At 40.2% G+C, this 20,221-nt stretch overlaps 1 protein-coding gene across 4 annotated transcripts in view; it reads right to left on the bottom strand.

Annotated features, from left to right (window-relative positions):
* RAP1GDS1 (Rap1 GTPase-GDP dissociation stimulator 1) overlaps window positions 1-20,221 on the bottom strand; it is a 134,652-nt gene that overhangs the window by 41,777 nt on the left and 72,654 nt on the right. For all 4 annotated transcript variants that reach the window (XM_054990561.1, XM_054990562.1, XM_054990560.1 and 1 more), the window contains exon 5: window positions 5,293-5,439. In XM_054990561.1, the coding sequence (XP_054846536.1) occupies window positions 5,293-5,439 (147 nt within the window). The remainder of the gene's footprint in view (window positions 1-5,292; window positions 5,440-20,221) is intronic.

Raw genomic sequence — 20,221 nt, 5'->3', positions numbered from 1 at the left:
CTGAACAGGGCCTTCTGCAGATATCACCCTGCACACAGGAAAATCAACAGCTGCCTGTACACATCTTCTCGGTGTAGCCCCAACCTTATGTAATGGCCTGCCTAAAGAGATGGTTCAGAGAGAGGCTTCAGTAAAGGGAAGGGATTGAGGAGTACAATACTGGGTACTGTCTGTTAATGGAGATATGCTTTTACTCAGTGGTTTCTGATTTGTTTAATATGTCACGTTCAAGTTACTTATGTTTGTTTTCAATGTTTCATCTTTGTATTCCTCTATTTGAATTTATGCTTTTCAAATTTCTGCAATGCATACCCTATTGTATAGTTTATTTAATATCCCAGCTGGTGATCTTATTGACTTACACTGTGTAATCTGTCTTGAGTCTCAATAAGAAAGACGGAATATTAAATAAATAATTGTCTCACTCTTAATTATATTACTAGAAGCATCTAACTGTAGTCCCTATAGCATTTTTAGAGAGGTACAAGGACATCAGCAATGCAGATTTTCCTCTTGGATGGACTAAGTACTTTATTTAATATTTATACACTGTTTAACTGCTCTGTAGCTGTATATCAGGGAGCTTATTTTATAATTAGTTTTATTTAGAGAAGTGCTCAAAGATGATTAGGCAGAACAACCAGTATAACAACAAAAAGGAAGTCAGTTTTCTTGGATTAGTCCATTACTTTTTCTCCTCAGAACAACGGATCTGTCTTACTTCAGATTAATTCAGGGGAACCTAAGAAATCACTTCAGATCTGTTAAAACTGAAAACATTGGAGAGAGAGGGGAAAGCTAATGAGGAGACTTCACAGAATGGGAAATCATGTGAATTTGGGAGAGCTTCAATAGACCAGCAAAACAAGTACATTTGTTATGACAAAAAGAAATTAATGACTATCCTTAATCAATATATCTAATTTTCACTGTGTTGCCAAATCTGTGAATAATTGTCCAATCACTGAATCTGAGCCGTGAACAGACAAGAGAGATCTTTCTACAAGCCTGATAAAAGCTCAGGTTTGCAGAAAAATCTGAAATCTATCTATACATTTACCCACCCAGTGTAGGGAAGGAGATAAGGGGGGAAAATAAGATTACCTCAATCAGGGCTAGGACCTTTCCAATTCTGGCACCAACCAATTCTGGCACCAACCTGGTGGAAGTTAGGGCCCAGTTAGATCTACTACTCTTCCGCCATGCCTGTAAGAGAGAGATGTTCTGCCAGGCATATGACTGAGGTCAGGACGGTGTCGAACTCCCCTGCAGGACTCTTATTGAGGGGGGCTGAAATTCCCCTCACCCCAGCTTTCCACTGATACACTGAATATTGTCTACCAGTTTCCACCTCATGGGTTATTTGGGCTGGGTTAAGCAATACGGGCTGCTGCCTGGAGTTCTATGTTTACTGAAGTTTATGTTTTTCTTTTAATGTGATTTTACTGTGATTATATGTGATGTTATCCACTCTAAGCCCGCTTGTGGGGAGAGTGGACAACAAACACACGCAACTCTGTGAGGATTCCCCATCACGCATCTGGTCCTAGCCTGGCAGCCGCTGCACAACTCAGTCAGGAAAAGGTTGCCAGGGGTAGGGAAAACTTAAGGGGGAGGGGAGATAAAGGTAAGTTGGCTGGTGGATGGGAAGGCGAGGAGTAAGGAAAAGGGGAGAGGCTATGGGGGTTTTCAGGGACGGGAAAGAGGAAATAGTGGGGGAGAGGGGAATGAGATGCCCCTTCCAAGTCCTTGAAAGTCCCCCACTTGTTATGTGTATAATCCATTATCTCCATAAAAGTTAGTCCCAAGCACTGTCACCTTCTAGCATAACAAAGAAACAAACAAACAAGAAAATCCAACACACAAACCTGGGCAAGGTGGCGCAGTTAGGGGGAGGCTTGATTCTGAATAGCCTCCACTGACTTCTCTTGGACTAAAGGACTATAACTTGCACACAACTGAAGCAGGGCAAAGTTTGCTTCTCCTTTCAGTCAGTGAGAACCATTGGCAGAAGGCAGGCATAACCCCTTCTCCGATGGTCTCCCTGCAGGGATGGCTTTTTCTCTTTCCCACAAGTGAACAGCTGTCATTTATTGCTATGGGAGGGAGAGAATTAGGACAACAATGAACCAGGGTTGGCCTTCCATTGACAGAAACCTTTTAATGGAAGCATCCCAGTTGCAAGTTCCGGCAGATGCCAGACACTGACTCCAAAAGACTTTCCAACACCATACCAAATAAGGGTGGGAGAAGTGGGATAAGAGCCAGCAAAGTGATTATTTAAATACCATGACTCTTGTTAGCTTACAGCTTTTGCTGTGCCCAGTTTCAATGACATTTTTATATCATAAAGATGACTCCAGGATGACAGAAGTGAAATGGACAAAGGAAGCTTAGTATAGAGCTGGACAGATGTCATAAAAATAAACAGAAACCATCCCCCGGAACAACTTGAAAAGCAAGAGAGCAGGTTCGATGCAAGCATTCAAAATATGCTGCACTTTTAACAATCTAATTTCCCCCCCCCCCCACATCTCTAAAAGTTCCAAAATCTTAAACATACAACAACAATAAAAGAATTCAGTCTCCACTTTGACGTATCCTACTGTTCAGAAATTTTTTTCTCTGTGATAGAATATGAGAATATAGGAACTGAAAAGAATAAAGGAAGAAATTGCATTAGTTGATCTGTATTTTCATTCCCTTCTACCTCAGAAGGCACAACGCTGCTTATTCACCACCATCACCACCACCCCATTATTTCACACAACACTTTTCAAAGGCTGTCACCATGTGAACAATGTCAAATTGCACTTTTAATGTTGGCATAATGTTGATGAGTCACCGAATACTTGAAGTTACCTACAGCAAACAGAGTAGGAAAGAAACAGCAGTTATGAGCTGATAAGACAACTGTATGTTGCATCCGTGAATTCTGTTTAGACAAGGTCACATTAATCTAGATAAAGGCTCTGCGACTCAATTTGTAAGGGTGGGGCAAACTTCTCATCCATCAAATCACTGAGTATATTTAGCAGATTTACTGAACATCAGTGGTGTAATTGCAGAAATACACAAGAAAGGGAAGTAAATATGAGAAAATTGGAGAAAGTAGTAGTGGTGGTAGTAGTAGGGAAAAACATTATTTATGACCCCCACCCCCATCTCAGCCAAAGATAACTATTTCACCTTCCTGACATCTGTCACATCGAGTCCCTCTTCCCATTCTCTTTCTCTCATACACACATATACACACAATAGTTGAAATCTACTGGCACAGACTTATGGACTCCACATTATTGACTTCCACTGAATTTCTTGATCATACAAGGAGTTCTAGATGGTCACTATGGCCATCCATCATATTTTATTTCAGTTGTAGGCCTTGAAAAATCCAATACCCTTTGAATACACAGACTCAAATATATTTAAATAGTAGATTCTCCCTACTCTTAGAGAAACAAAAATACTGAAAAAATACCTCATGGGAGCCATTTCGTGGTGACACTCACTACCGTTTCTCAGAATTCCAGAAGTGTCTACAGCCTTAATAATGTTTGAGGACTTTTGAGGACTATTTCATCACTTAAACTAAGAGGTCACATCTATACCCTAAAATCAGTTTTAAATTGGTTTGTGATATCTTTCCCACAGGTACACTGGGAATTATATTTCTATGAGCATGAAGAAGATTCTGACAAAGTATTTAGCCCTTTCAGAGAACTACAACGTCCAGGATTCTATCTATATACAAACAGAAATGTCCTAAAGAGCAAATCACTTCAGGCACTAATTTATAATTCTACAAACGTCCACCTTTGTCTGTTGACTGAAAACACATAGACACAGAGAAGTGTAAGAAGTTTTACAGTAAGGACTCCCAAAGTTTTTGGAAGCAGGATAAGAAGACATTGAACTGAAGAACAATTTAAGAGACACTTAGCATCAATGTACAAACAACAGTGTGCAGTACCTGGGATAGGATGTGCATACTATTTCCCAAGAATTAGAAAAAAATATTTATAATGAAGTACTGATCACTTAACTGCAGTAGTTTTCATGATTCACAAGGAACTACATCAATCTAAGCAATCTATGTTAAGTGGGGGAAGTTAAGCCAGCTATATGCACATCTGTAAGATGCAAGTTCAAATCTGGATAGAAAAATCTTGTACCACCAGCTAAACATGAAAATGACCACACATAAACAGTGGGCCCCTAAGTTGCTGGTTAAATCAGTGGTACTCACTCCGTGGCTCGCGGAGAGCCAAATTTGCAATTATCATCAACCAAAAGAGCCACATTTACTTGTATCACTGGCATGAGGCCTGCACCTCAGAGAGGTGTGCAGCTGTTTCAAGCTGGGAACAAGCTGACAACCACAAGCCTCTCCAGGCAAGGGCCTTCCTCACTTTCCTGAAACATGGAATAGGCACCAAATTGGGAAACAGAAGAGCCACATGTGGCTCCCAAGCCATCAAGTGAGTATCACTGGATTAAATAATCCTATGATTATTTAAAAGCAAAGTCATTTTAAAAACAAGTATGGTGCAACTCTACCTTATCCTTTTATGTAAGTTAAACTGGTTATAATTCAGTGCAGTTAGTAAGAAACTTGTACAGTAGGCACAGGCAATCTTTTTGGCCAGAATGCCAGGAGAGGCACAATGTCTACCTGTGAATATGCCAGGGTCCTTGCAAGCAAAGGGCAGAGATAGAGAGGGAGAGAGAAAGAGAGATAATTGCATGTGCCTTAGCCCCAATGGAACCTCAGAGCCTCATCTCAGTCCTTTAGGTGGAGAGCCAGTCCTGCATGCCAAATGAGATTACCTGCATGCTACTGTTTGACACACCTGCCAGGGGTTGCCTACACCTGTTATATAGTAACTCCAACCCAACAATTTCTTCTGTTCTTGGCACTCCAGTACATACACAGACTTCCCCTACCTGTGAAGGATATGTCATTCATTTCAATGGAGGAAGCAAACATGCATGCTTGTCATTTTGCACGTGGAAAACTTGTTATCTCCACTGATGAAACAGAACCATATGTTTCTGGGACGTTCTGTGCACATGGGGATCTGAATGGGAAAGTGCACGTATCTAATTCTGATGATATTTAACAATGTCACAGTAGTTCCACTGATACAAGGGAAAACACTCTATTTTACCTGTATACGGAATAGCAACTTCTTTTGATGAACTGTTAACTTGTTGTAACAATACACACTATGATGTTTTAAAAAAAACTTAATATTTAAAACAAAGGGTTTGTTTAGCGTTTTTGTTTACCATTCTCATTGCTATAGTTCATCAGCATGCCACAAAAGACAGTCAAGAGCTTCTCATTGGCGGGATCTGTTTTACTGCACAGTGACCTTAAATGGTCTATTACAATCTGTGCCCCACCTGCATGGTCAACTGCGCTTCTGCCCTCATCTGTAAAACAAAGAGTCAAGTTAAATAAACAAAATTAAAAAGGCACTTTAGTGTTCCAAACATAACAACAGTCATAAAAAAGAAAGATGTTACTGAATAATTATTGCTGCTGTAATCATGGTATGTTTTGGACAAACGTATTTAGAGGAATACTTGTTGAAAGGGAATAGAGAGGAAACCTAGGATCCATTTTCACCGGAGGATCCAACCAACTAATTCTTTTCTCATACCGCTGGCTTACCACTCTCCCTCTGTTCAGCACAAACCACAGCAAACCCACTGTAATTTCTCATACTGCTTTGCTAAATGGTTGTAAACTGATTTCTCAATACAGATTATAACACTACACCATGGCTAAAGCTCCTTAATCATGCTGACAGTTGATTTAAATCACCAACCAAAGGCAGGGACAGAATTCTTTGGGGATGCGTATTCCAAACCCCCATAGTAAGATTAAAGATTGCCTTCCATCCCATGGAGGATTTCTGCTGATGAAAGGAATCGCCCGTGCTACAAACCAGTAACTCCCCATCATACTCTTCCTGGGGTTCCCCTTCTTTCAGGAGCAGCTCTTGCGGGGGTGGGATGTATTTTGGGATGCAATGGGAAGGGGGACTCTCACTTCATGGATGCATACTCCTTCCATCTGCAGATATCTCTGGTGGATCCAGGTCATTGTTTCAATATTGTCTCCAGCTTCCAGCTACACCCAAAAAGAAGGACCACTTCTGCAAACCAGACAACAGCATTCCATAAACAGAGATCAGGTGCCCTGCTGAAGTTCCCGCAAGGCAAATTGCTTCAGAGCCAAGCCATCTCATAAACATGACAGGTTTTTTTAAAAAGTTTTTTTTAAAAAAAAAAACCTGACAGAACCTTTTACCAGTCATCCCCTGACTACACGGCAACTATAAAAGAGATGGAATACTTGCCACCTCCTCCTTCAATCCCCCTGCAAGATGAGATCAAATACTTCTGAACACAGAAAATAAGAAATAAGAGGTAAAGTGCTTCTGATGACTGATCTTAAAGCTTATTATCTATATCTATAGCTATGAGTCTTTAGTGTTAAAACTTTGATCACAGGGTTGCAGTAGGTCATTCCACATTGCTTCTGAATGTCTCGTACCCTAAATGTGAAAAAACCAGGTTTTGAAACTGTTGAGATTATTTTCTTTCCATCTAGAAGGAAAAGCAACGCTTTCTGTATCATATGGAACGGTACACAGGAGATATGAAAATGTCAGAAATTTTTAGTGTGACACATCAAATTCTTCACACCAAACTCCTTCTACAGAGGTTAACAACAATGCACTAGGGCAGAAAAAAGAGGAGTCAGTAATAATGTTCCATGCCAGATGCTCTCTTGTCACTTCAACAACAGAAAAAAACAACTGATATGGGCGAAATTGGGACCACAAAAAAAGTGTGTTAGTGAGATGGTACCTTTCAGCGCTTAAGCATGTTGCAAGCTTTCATATTACACAGAAATTTTCATTAGGCACAATAAATAATCTTATAAATGATTTTGATTTGGCCACAGCCCCCTGACCCAGACAGGCATTTTCTGATTAGACCCACGCCACATGGCAGCCATTTTGTGGTGATGTACCTGTTCTCAAATTTCCAGAAAATCTCACAGGCTTAACAATGTTGGGAAACTCTGAATCATAGCTTTGAAAGCATCCTTCAATCCAGCTGTTTATGAAAAGAAGCACTTCTTATAATAACAACAACAACATTCGATTTATATACCGCCCTTCAGGACAACTTAATGCCCACTCAGAGCGGTTTACAGAGTATGTCCCCAAAACAAAATACCCTGTGAGGTGGGTGGGGCTGAGAGAGCTCCAGAGAGCAGTGACTAGCTCAAGGTCACCTAGCTGGCTTGAAGTGGAGGAGTGGGGAATCCAATCTGGCTCTCCAGATTAGAGTCCCGTGCTCTTAACCACTACACCAAACTGGCTTATAATGCAGGAGTCTGGTAATTATCGCACAGCTTTTAAACATTTGATTCAGAGCAGCAACAAAGGGTTGATAATTTGGTTGGAAAACTAGCAGAGGGCATTTTCCCTTATGTCACTCCCTTAATATAAAGTGCCCCCAACTGCAGGAAGGGGGGATATAGGCACCTTACCACAAGGTTAATACTAGTCTCATTTGGGTCCTAGGCTACTTGTGGAGTGTATAGAAAGCTGGGACCTGGAGATTACAACCGGTCTTCAGAACATAGAGCGGAACTACAAGTGACAAAAGGCACAGGTTGGACACTTGTCAGCTTCCCTCAAGTTTTGATGGGAAATGTAGGCAGCTTGGCGGAATGTTGGACAAGTGACAGTTGAAAAGTCCATTGGACAGCAGTCAGAGAGCCGAGCTGCAAGACTAGGATGCCTACATTTCCCATCAAAACTTGAGGGAAGCTGACAAGTGTCCAACCTGTGCCTTTTGTCACTTGTAGTTCCACTCATAGAGATCAGTTCCCCTGGAGAAATGGCTGCTTTGGAGGGTCGAATCTATGATATTATACCCTACTGAGGTTCCTCCGCAAACCCTCCTCTTCCCAGGCTTCACCCCCAAATCTTCAGGTATTTCCCAACCCAGAGTTGTTAACAACAACAACAACATTAATAACATTTGATTTCTAAACTGCCCTTCAGGACAACTTAACACCCACTCAGAGCGGTTTACAAAGTGTTATTATTATCCTCATGACAATCATCCTGTGAGGTGGGTGAAGCTGAGAGAGCTCTAAGAGAGCTGTGACTGACCCAAAGTCATCCAGCTGGCTTCAAGTGGAGGAGTGGGGAATCAAACTCGGTTCTCCAGATTAGAGTCCCAGCACTCTTACCCACTACACCAAACTGGCCTAGATGCATGTTTGCCAACATCTTTCACAGAACTGCAATTTGTCCCAGGCCAGTTTGGCTAGGGATCCTAATGGTGTTTTGCCATCTTCTGGGCATGGAGCAGGGGTCACTGGGGGTCTGGGGAGGGAAGATAGTTGTGAATTTCCTGAATTGGGCAGGGGACTAGATGGCCCTGGAGATCCGTTCCAACCCTATGATTCTATGATTCATGTATCTGTTTCTTTTCCTCCAGTTAAAAAAGAAAAAAAAACATGCTTCTTGAAAGATATGCTTCTTGACTTTATCTCACATATGAATCCATATTCCTTATTTGTGTAAAAGAACGACAGTTAACAAACAGAAAACACATCAAATAAAATAAAAAGAATACAAAAAGGGGGAAGGGAAGAGAAATTGTGCAATATTTTGATTTTTAAACTTCAAGCTTGGGCCAGTAACATCTGTCTATCTTGAAGCTGATGAGGCATACTGTAGGATGACAATGGCATGCAAATGGTAATTACAGGACCCCTACCCTTCTCTTTTGGATTCTAAAGTACGATAGTTCTCTGCAAAACACACCCACTGAATCCCAATCAAACCAGGTTCAGAGTATGCTGTATTCTCTGCTCAACTGCTACCTTGTCAAATTGAACGCCCACTCATAAAATATTTCCAGTTTCCATAGGAGCTTGGAAGAAAGATTTTTTAAAAGCACATTTTTTAAAAAACATTTTTTAAAAAAAGTTGTTACTCCTCTGTAAGTCTAGTAAACAAATACCCACTACTGCTTCATTTTGCATCACTATAGCTCACAAGAAAGGATTTATTAATCCAAATATGTACAAATAATGGGAAACATTCTCTTTAATTATTTCATTCTTTTAAGTCCATGTGAATAAGTGTCTCATGGACAGGAACAGTCATTTTATCTAACACAAGTATTTTCTCTTACACAAGTATTTGTATATACCCTAAAGAAGTTCTGGTTTATTAATAATTCTGAAGAACTAGGAACTGTCAAGCATTTGTAAGTCTCTTAGGCTGTATGTAAAGAAAAATCAAAATGATCTCTGAATATATAAATTTAGACCAGGTACAACTTTAAAATGCAAGATGTCTAAGTGCGGAACTACAAGTGACAAAAGGCACAGATTGGACACTTGTCAGCTTCCCTCAAGTTTTGATGGGAAATGTAGGCAGCTTGGCGGAATGTTGGACAAGTGACAGTTGAAAGTCCATTGGACAGCAGCTGGAGAGCCAAGCTGCAAGACCAGGATGCCTACATTTCCCATCAAAACTTGAGGGAAGCTGACAAGTGTCCAATCTGTGCCTTTTGTCACTTGTAGTTCCGCACTAAGCTAAATCTTCAATTTACTGTACAGTAATTTCTGAAGAAGAGGCCAAGTGATCAGGGGAATTGGGTGGTTCCTAAGACTCCTAGCCAGACATTCTGTCCGTAATACATTGAACTTCAGTGCTAATTCTTCTTATAAAACAAAACTCAATGCGATTTTCATTCATTAGCAGCAAAATTCCAATTTAGTCAGAGGGAATAACTCAATTTTCTCTTAGTTTTGCAGACTTCAAACACGTCTGCAGCCATAATTTTATTTGAGACAACCACGTAGTGTTTCCCTCTTAAAACAGAAATTGAACAAAACTGTTAAAAGAACAGCTATGGGCAGGGTTGTAGTAACCCATGGCCGAGCCCCTAGGCTTTCAGGTATTTCGGGTCCCCTCTGGCACTTCAATCTTTCACCCCACTACAGCTGACAGCCTGACCCTGGTACAGTAGGTACTAGCCCACAGTACCTAGCCCTATATCCATTTTGAGGGTCTCCTGAAGAATTCTATTCACAATTTTTTAATATTTTTATTGCGTGAGTAGAACTCTTCAGGAAAGCACATTTTGGGGGTATAATTGTTCAATACTGTAATATTTTGAAATGAATAAAATTTTTATTTATTAAAATATGTAATTGATGGATAATAAGAGACAATTTGTTTCACTTCAATAAGGAAGCAGTTAATTATCTTATTAATAGACGTTACATAAGAGGATCAATTAATTGTAATTGACTCTCTTCTGATAAGTTTTCCTTCAAAGGAGAAAGACTTCCTGCAATGGAGAATGACTCTCCTGATGATAAAAAACTTCATCTAAGGGAGAAGTCTTTCTTTACTAAAGGAAATCTCTCTTTGCTTTGGTGGAAATTATGGGACACGACCTAGCAGAAGGAAAAATCAGATCCAACCCAATATTTTTTAAAAATTGAGATATTACATGACTACTGAGAAAACTCATTTTTCCTCTATTTTATTTATTTACTAGCTTGATATCCATGCTTTGCTACGGTATTTAGCTACGTTAAAACCAATTATAATACTTATGGGTATGTAACATTTGTGTGTGTGTCTGTGTGTGTGTGTGTTTGAGGAGGCAACCCTAGTGAACTTTGAGGGGAAGACTGGGAGGTGCATTTTACCTCAGGACACATTCAATGACTCCCAATAGCAACTGCAGTCTGTTTAGAATGTGGGGGGTGAGAACCAATCAGACCACATATGCAAATGACCTCTGGGGGGGATGAGGTGTGGAATGTTATGAGGCCCAATCAGCCTGCATACGCACATGACCTTGAAGAGTGGCTGAGCTGGCAGTGGACAGGGGCGCAAGCAGGCAGCAGCCTGCCAGCCACATGGGGAAGCTGTATCCCCCTTTGGGAAAACACATTTTACCCCCTTTTTACCCCCTTAGGGGGGCGAATTTCTTACGTCTTCTTAGTGGGTGTTTACATCATGAAAGGAATGTTCTCCCCAAATTTCATGTTTCTAGGTCCAGGAGTTTGGGCTGGGTGGTGATGAGTTAGTCAGGACACCTGTCTTTATATGTAAATATGTATGTATGTATGTATGTATGTATGTATGTATGTATGTATGTATGTATGTATGTATGTATGTATGCATGCACGTACATACATATGTACATACGTACATATGTATGTGTATAGTCTGCTTTCCCCACAAACCGGCTCAAAGCAATTTCAAAGAATTTTGGGGAAGGGCATCTTTGAAAAATTCTTCCAGTTCAGAATTTTTAAATTATTTTACAGAGCTGAGGCCAACCTCTCTCAAAATTTTACCTTGGCTTGTAACGGCTCAGCAAGAGTTTCTTATCTGCCAGATTCCTTTCTTCTCCTTGAGCTGCTATAGTATAGTGGTTAAGTGGCTGGGCTGTGTATCAGTACTCTGATGGTTTGAATCCCATTATTGTCAGGAGCTCAGCAGGTGGCATTGGGTAAACCACTGTTCTCAGCCAGAGCTCCACAGCTGTGTTGAGGGATAACAACACTGACTTTGTTCACTGCTTTGAGTGGGGCACTAATCTGTTTAGAAGAGCAATATATAAGTGCAGTTATTATTATTATTCTCCCTGCCCTCGTCTTCCTACACTTTCAAATCCTTACTAAGTTTTACGAGGAAGGGAAACAGTGGCAGAGGCAGCAGATAACTACTCCGAAGTTGTTAATCCTTAGGGCATGATTTCTGGAAAATGCAGCTTTTTAAATTTCTTCTCACCTCACTCATGGATGAGGAAGAATTTAAAAACAAAAACACCGTCCATTTCTAAAGTTAACCTGAGGACTGCATCCTCTCATTCTTCACTGAAGTCTTCTGAGCATGCTCACTGCCTGGATGGCTGACTTGAGGGGAGCATAGTTTCCTGTTAATCCCTTCTGACTTATTTACTAAGAATAATTATAATGTTAAAAAACACATACTCTAGAATGGCTTTCATTATAGAGAGCTGAAAACTGAGGGAGAACTGTGTTTGTACCCATCTTGGCTCCCAATTTCCCTCTGCTCCCCTTTCCCTACAACCTGTACATTTGGAAAGGGGGATGGGGATGAGAGGAAGGAAACTGGCAGAGGGAGAGAATGTGTGAATACTGTGCCTGCAGTCAATGAGGGGATCTTAGTGCCACCTTTAAAATGGTGGCACTAAACTCTGGCATTCTCCCCCCCCCCTCACCCTTTAGCCCTTTTAAAGGGCTTTTCTTTTTCTTTAGCAATTGTGATCTGGCTCAGCTGTTGATTTTCCTCACGTTTGCAACTTTGCAATGAGGAAGAAGGGGGTAGGGAAAGGAAGAGAAGGGTTGGCACCAACTACGAGCAACGTAGGGACAAGTGTGTGAATGCCATCCCTGCATGCCTCCATCTCAATCACTGCACGGTGGGAGCAGCTTTTTCTGCCCCCATATGGAAACAGCCAGGTAGCTGAACAAACATTATTGAAACAAATAAATATGTATTCCATTTTTCCAAAGCTGAAATTAAAAAGAGCGAGGAACTCATTATTCCATTATTTTGAGTTGGCAATTTGAATTTTTAAGAGTCACAGTGGGAGATGACATTTAAATTCTATTTCAGTAGGAGAGCCATGTGATGGTGGAGGAAAAGAATGGAACAAACCACATAAAAAAAATTTAACATTGCATACATCTCAAGAATACTGTATACATATATTTTACTTTTTAAAAGTCTCCCAGAAGGGTCCTTTGAAGAACAGTGCTCTATATGACTATAATTACTTTATATATTTATTCTATAGGTGAATATAATGCCTGCTCCAGAATTTGAATTTTAAATTATAAACTTGTGATGAAGACTCAAGGTTGCTTCTTCTCTTGCTATAATTTTAAGTCACAGAAATGGCTTTTGCATATCACTTTAATGTCTAAAATCAGTACATCAGAAGGCATGTAGCTCAGTGAATATGCCAGCTAGGGCTAATCTTTGCAAAACATGGCTTGGCTATGATGATTTGTGCCGTGATTACATTCAGGTTATATTACTGTAATGCAATCTACATGGGGCTGCCTTTGAAGATAGCAGTTGGTCCAAAATGTGGCAACCAGACTACCTTTGGGAATTGGATACAGTGTTCATATCACTATTGTGCAGAAAGATCCACATTGGCTGCCTATTACTTCAATGTGCTGGTGTTTACCTTTAAAACCTTAAGTAGCTTGGGGCTGGGAAATATAAAGAACCACATTCTGTCTCCCCAACTAAGATAATCATCCCAAGCTAATCATCTCAAATGTTGATTCGGCAGCAGCTGCCACAACTCAAGAATCTTCACTGTGTGAGTGAGGGAAGTTGTGGCAGCCATTGTGTGGCTGGTTCCATCTTCTGTGGCTGCCATTTTGTGGAAGCCATTCTGTGACTGAGCCCATTATGTTTTTATCAGAATTACAAATGTGTTCACAGGCTCAGAAAGGCTGATGTCTGTTATACTTTATAACCAGATATTCAAGCTATAAAGTCAGCTTTTCTACAGCTGTTTGCTACTCGAAGGGATTTTTAAAAAGAAAAATCTATGTCTGTCTATGTGGCAGACTCTCACAATGCTTAAATCAGTAATACAAAATTCTTACACATGCTACTTACTTCCTTTCTTTTATTTTAATGAAAAGGGAATATTTCCTATTATTCTGTCCAAAGCATTCATCTGTTCCTGCTGTTTATTCTTCCTTGAAGTCACAATCCCCAAAGACATCAAAAACTAGCAGAGTTAATTATGAACCATACAAGTACATTATACCTACACATGGAGGACCCAAGCAGCAAAATAAAACATGAACAAAAATCAAGTTTCCATACTAACTTGCTGAGAGTATCTGAAAAATGCTCAAATAAACTGAATGTCCTCCCACCCCAAAGAAATGAGGAGCCTTGAAAGCCTCAGGGACCACAGTGAAACCAACTCTGTATCTTCCTTAAACACACCGTATGTAGCAGTATTCCTTTTGAGGTAGAGATCTGGTACTCCACATGCTGTCTAGAACACTTCTGTCCATCCTACCTTCAAAGGAGTTCAGTGTGACAGACATTGGGGAGGGGTTAACTCAGCGACAGAGCATCTGCTCGCTATGCAAAAAGTCCCAGTTTCAATCTCTGGCACCTTCAGTTAAAGGAATGTTAGTAGGTGATGTGAAAGACCTCTGTCTAAAATAGGATTCCCAGCCCCCACCCCCACTTGTCACCCCCACCCCTGCTCACCTAGCTGGAGGAGCAAAGGCGTTGGAGGTGGCGGGAAGAAGCATGTGCATGTACTTCTGTGCTCCCCTATCATACCGGAGAATGAAGTCATGTTCTGGTACGATGGGGGAGTGCAAGGACTGGGTACACCTCTGCCCCCCAGTCCCCCCACTTTGGCATCTGGGGGACCTGCCAACCCTAGCCTAACCCTGGAGAGCTGCTTCCAGTCTGAGTAGCCAATACTGACTTTGATGGACTAAGGGTCTGATTGAGTATAAGGCAGTTCTGTATTCATGTGTTCAATGTGGTCTTCCTTTCCCATTATATCCTTACAACAGCCTAGTAAAGTACGTGAATCTGAGAGAATGGCTGAAGGTGACCCACTGAGCTTCATAGGCAGAGTAGGGATCTAATCTCATACCTCCCTTCTCCTGCTCCAGCCACTACATGCTATACTGTTACTTATCTACTTTGAGTCAGAAGTCAATTCTATCATATCGCAGAAACAAACATCTGATGGAGGAGCCAAATAATTTGGATGAAAGCTTCTTAGTTTAGAGGAAGGCTTGAAACTTGAGCCAAAAGGAAAGGTGGAGTATAAATATTTTAGTAAATAAATAACCTTGCTCAGTGGAATTGTAGGTTAGAGATAGATCCACCTCAGTAGGACTTGTTCAGGACCCGCATTCCTACAGGATTTACAGATATGCTAGGTATAAAAACAAGATTTGAGTCCAGAAGCACCTTAAGATTTTCAGGGTATAAATTTTTGAGAGTTAAAGCTTCCTTCGTCAGACGCCTGATTCTCAGAGGTTTATGCCCTGGAATTCTTGTTGGTCTTCAAGGTTCTACTGAACTCAGATCTTGCTCTTCCACTGCAGACCAACATGGCTACCCACCTGAAGTTATGTATAGAGGTACAAGATCCTATTTTCTTCCCTCAAGGAAATCAATGTGTAACAATCATACACTAATCATATATTACTTTGTATAATAAAAATACTATAGTTGTGGCAGTTAAAATAAACTGAAGCAATGTGAGGATACTCAGAGTGCTTCGATCTACTCACTAAACTGTAATCCTCACTGTGGCCGAGAGAAGCATTCTGGAAAGCAGCAGAAATACCCCAGATGCTGGCAACCAGATAGGAGTGTTATATTACTTATAAATTTTTTTAAAAATCACACATTCACGCTCTTTCCTCAATTTAATTCTTCCATCAAGAGAATAGGATTACAATGCATTCAGGTACCATAAAACTCAATTTCACTATTAATGTGATTCTCACGAATGTCTTTTTTTTACTAATCTTATAATTCTGAGTCCTAGTCTGATAAACATTTATCCATCCTCTTTCACATATAGTAAATGAAAAGAACTTTGGATATTTACCACATAGTCTCTTAAACCGATGCTCTTAAAGCAGACAAATGAGTTTGTTAATAGAGTTTGTGGATCTAAACAGTGAAGTTATAAAACCTCCTACTGGCTAAGTTCAGAGATAACTAAATTCCCTCTGATAATTATTGGGCTATTCTTTTGATATTAATTAGTGATTTTCATTTGTGCCTCTGTATATGAGAGGCTTGCATTCAAAACAAGCAGTAATAATTCTGAATTTTATTTTAACACTTTCTCTATATCTAATTTGTGAAGCCAGTATTTCATACATGCTGAGAAAATGACAATTGTCAGGAGAATGCACATTGAAACTTAACATATAAAAAAAGAGAAAGAAATCTGACTTTATGTTGTAACTTAACATTTTGGGAGAGTTATAAGGATAAAGGAGATGATACATCATGTTGAATTCCTGATGAAACTGTTTCATAATAAGGCAATCCTTCCCCTCCGCCCGCCCCCAGTTTTATATGTGAAATATAAAGATTTAACAAGATAATATTAAAGCAAGGCAGAAACTGAACTCAACTAAAGTTCATGAATGGTCTTTTTGGTACATTTCATTTGCTCATTTTTAATTAAGTGGGATCATTAAAATTATTACTAATTTACAGTAATGAAGGCAACCGTTTAATGAATTGCTGAGGCTACGGCTGCCAGTGTGGTCCCCCATTCCCTGAAAAACAACATTAGTCATACTTTTATCCAAAGATAATCAAAGTGCTTATTAGAATCTTAATTCTCAAAGCTAAATCATGATCTTATTAAGAAACTTTAACTGCAGCTTTATGATTAAGTTTCAAGAAGAATAATTTATTGTGTTCCTGACAAAATTTAAATGTATAGCTTGTCATATGCACAGGCCACAGAGAACTAGTATAATGAGTGCTTTGAGCAGCCTAAACTATAGTAAGAGGTACATTGTTGATTTCTTCATCACTCTTTTAACAGTCTTCAGGGACAGCATTTGTAGAGCACTTCTTTGAGTTAAAAGACATGAATGACCACAGCTGGATCTGAATTCAAAGATGCCTTTACAGCTTTTCTGAAAGGCAGAGCAGGAGAAAAGCCCCTTTAATCGTAAAGGTATAGAGCTAGGCAGAGGAGCAAGCTATTAGGTTAAAATTTATTAATTACAGGTCATGAGGACTTCTAGTCAATGGGCACCTCAGTCTTTGTCATCTGTTGCCAAAGACTACCACAACTTTTTGTAGTTTTGGTGACTGAGTAGTATGCTCAATCTCAGGTGGCTGAACGCCACTTGTCCCTCTAAGAAGGGACTTAATTGTTTATTAGTCAATGTTTGGTGAATTGTGACGGCCTATGGCTATAGACAATAAACTCTTTTGACTTTGAGTAGTATGCATTGGCCCAGCAGATTTCAAAAGAAGAATTCAATATCCTCTGGACTTATGAAAAGATTCCTGTTGACCTGAAAGTAAAATTAAGTTGGTCCAAACACACTGCATACTTACTAGGGATTTTGTAAATTTAAAGCAAGTTTAAGAGACACAGGAAACATTTTATACATTTCAAATCTACAAGACCATCCATGAGCAACCCCAAAAATGCATTAACATATTAAGGATATGAGAAGCTGCCTTGCATGAAATCAGACTATTGGTCTCCGTTCAAATCCTGACATGGCTTTATGGTATGATATGCATGGTGGGAACAAAGCATAGAGAGAGAATTTCTCTTTTTCTCTCAAAACAAAAGTGTTTCAGGCAATCCAATGAAGTGGATGGGCAACAGATTCAAGACCGACAAAAAAGTACTTTTTCTCCATGGTAAGGCAGTCACCCCAGGATTTTGAGAGACAGCAACCTCCCTCTCCTGACACCCCTGTCCTTGGCCATATGCCAGCAATGCCTGCCCAGAAACGTCATGAAATCTGAATGAATGAAGAAATCACTGAGATCACACCCATGTATACTCACTAGTTGAACTGCCTCCTGGATGGTATTAAGAGGGTATACAGGTCATAGCCAGTATATCCATCATACATGATAATTAAAGCATATATTACCTCAGCTTGACATGAATCATCTGAAGCCACAGCTCATTTATTTACTTTATTTATACCCTGCCTTTCTCCCCAGTGGAGATCCAAAGCAGTTTACAGCATTCTCCTTTCTTCCATTTTATCACCACAACAACCTCATGAGGTAAGTTAGGCTGACAGCATGTGCCTGGCCGAAGGTAACCCCAAAAGTTTCCACAATACAGCAGGGTTTTGAATCTGGTTCTCTGAGATCTAGAGGCTGGCACAAACTGAAATACGAACCAAAGTTTGTCATGAACCGGGCTGGTTCGTGGTTTGTGAACTAGCAGTTTGTGGGTATTCATTTCTCATGAACTGTGATGAATTTTACCACGGTTTGTTTGGTTCGTATCTCAGCTCGTCACTGAAGACAGTCTGGAGCCGCTCAATCAGTTTCCTAGGCAACGGGGGGTGGGGGATAGGCTCTCTGCAGACCGGCTGACCCAGAAGTGATGTTTTCACGAACCGAAGGAACCAGTTCGCGAACTGGGCAAGTTTGTAAAAATTCATGGTTTGTGGTTCGTGAAATGCGATGAACCACGAACTGCACAGTCCAAAATTTTCCTGGTTCGTCCCCATCTCTACTGAGATCCAATCTGACACCGTAACTTCTGAATCACACTGTCTTTTATGGGAAATTTGTTTGAACTGATTATTAGGTGAAGACATTTTTTCTCTAATTAATGATTTCTGTGAATATGGTTCTCTTCTGTGAGTGACTGGAAATCTGTTTTTTTATAATATTAACAGATGTTCTCCCATTCCAAGGTGCACATGTGTGTACATTATGCAAGTATGTGTTTGTATGTGAAAGAGGATTCTTCGTTAGCTTTAGAATCCTCTGAAATGGCTTCCAAGACCTACTTAACACATAGTCTTGAAACCTACACAAAGGGACACATAGAGCGAAGCTACAAGTGATGCCTGACACAGGTTGGACACTTGTCAGCTTCCCTCAAGTTTTGATGGGAAATGTAGGCATCTTGGTCTTGCAGCTTGGCTCTCCATTTCATTGAAGTTTACAGAGCGGCAGTCTGTGGGAGGGAGAACATGTGGTCGGGAGGGGAGTGCAGGCATCAAGCTCTCACCGGGTGCCCCCCTTCCCCTCTGCTGGGTGTGTGTGGGGGGTTTCTGTAAACTTTAATTAAATAGAGAGCCAAGCTGTAAGACCAGGACACCTACATTTCCCATCAAAACTTGAGGGAAGCTGACAAGTGTCCAACCTGTGTCAGGCGTCACTTGTAGCTTGGCTCATAGATGCCACACTGAAACAAAGGCTGAGCTTCTCTTAAGCCTTACATATTATTCTGGGTGTCAGGTTTCATTTTCATGGCAATGAATCCAGAGCAGAGACAGCAGTTGAACCTGGACTAGTACTCTGGTATGTTTCAACATGGTCTCCAACACTGACCAAATGTGCTTGCTTATGTAGGCAGCATCCATACAACTAGAATTTATGTTGAGGGATGGTGCCAATTCCTTCATATACCATCCTAGTCCCCCATGCATTCTACTGGGATTTTCCAGTCTCATACTTCCTCTCGTTTGATTTGTTCTTCCCTAGACATCAGACTCATTTTTCCCCACAGTGAAATTCAAATGCAGGGTCTACCACATTTTGTGAAATAGATCCTCACAAGGGTAACATAAGAGTGGCTGTGTTGGTCTTCAAAAGTAAACCAAGTAATGCTAGTACTAATCTCCTATGCCTGCAGTTTGTCCTAATATAAAAATTATTACTAATGAATGTCAACTGTGCACTATGAACTGGATGTTGAATTGTATCACTCAGATTACAGCAGCACCTAAGCAAAGTGAAACAAACATCATGCCCAATTAGAAATGCAAACAAGGGAAAATATTAAAAAATAAAACAAAATCCTGAAAAACAAGTGAGAAGACAGCCTCTACATCATTACTTAACATTACATTGGTAAGTAAGGAAGTATGAACTGTTTTCATAATCTTTACCAGAAAAAGAAGCCTCCTTCTTGTTCTTTGGATAATGAACTTTGATACTGATTAAAAAAATAGCTATTGAACAGTAACAGCTTAAGTATGGCAGTGGGAATTATAATTATTAAACAGAAAATTGTACCACAGTGCAAGTTTCCCATTTTTGTTTCATTCCAATTTCCTGTTGTAGACACCAACATTCTCCTAGACACTCAAATACATCTAGAGAAGAAAATCTATATCCTTACTTTTACCCGGGGAAGCTAAACCTCTTTTACACTGAGTTAACTTTCTGGTCAATAGCCAAAATATTTAGACTTATGAATGGCAGGGCTTGCACTTCAAAATGTGACTTCTACAATAAGTTGCAGTAATAAAACCATCTACCATTTATAACAAATCTGAATATTACATTGGTAATACTACTCGTCCATTAAGAAGACTGCTTCCAATAAAGCAAGGCTCTTCACTTAGCCGAACAGAATC

Source organism: Eublepharis macularius, chromosome 10 (assembly GCF_028583425.1).
Source record: "Eublepharis macularius isolate TG4126 chromosome 10, MPM_Emac_v1.0, whole genome shotgun sequence".
NCBI lineage: Eukaryota > Metazoa > Chordata > Lepidosauria > Squamata > Eublepharidae > Eublepharis > Eublepharis macularius.
The sequence above is the reverse complement of the archived record's forward strand: the minus strand, read 5'-3'. Positions and strand labels throughout refer to the sequence as shown.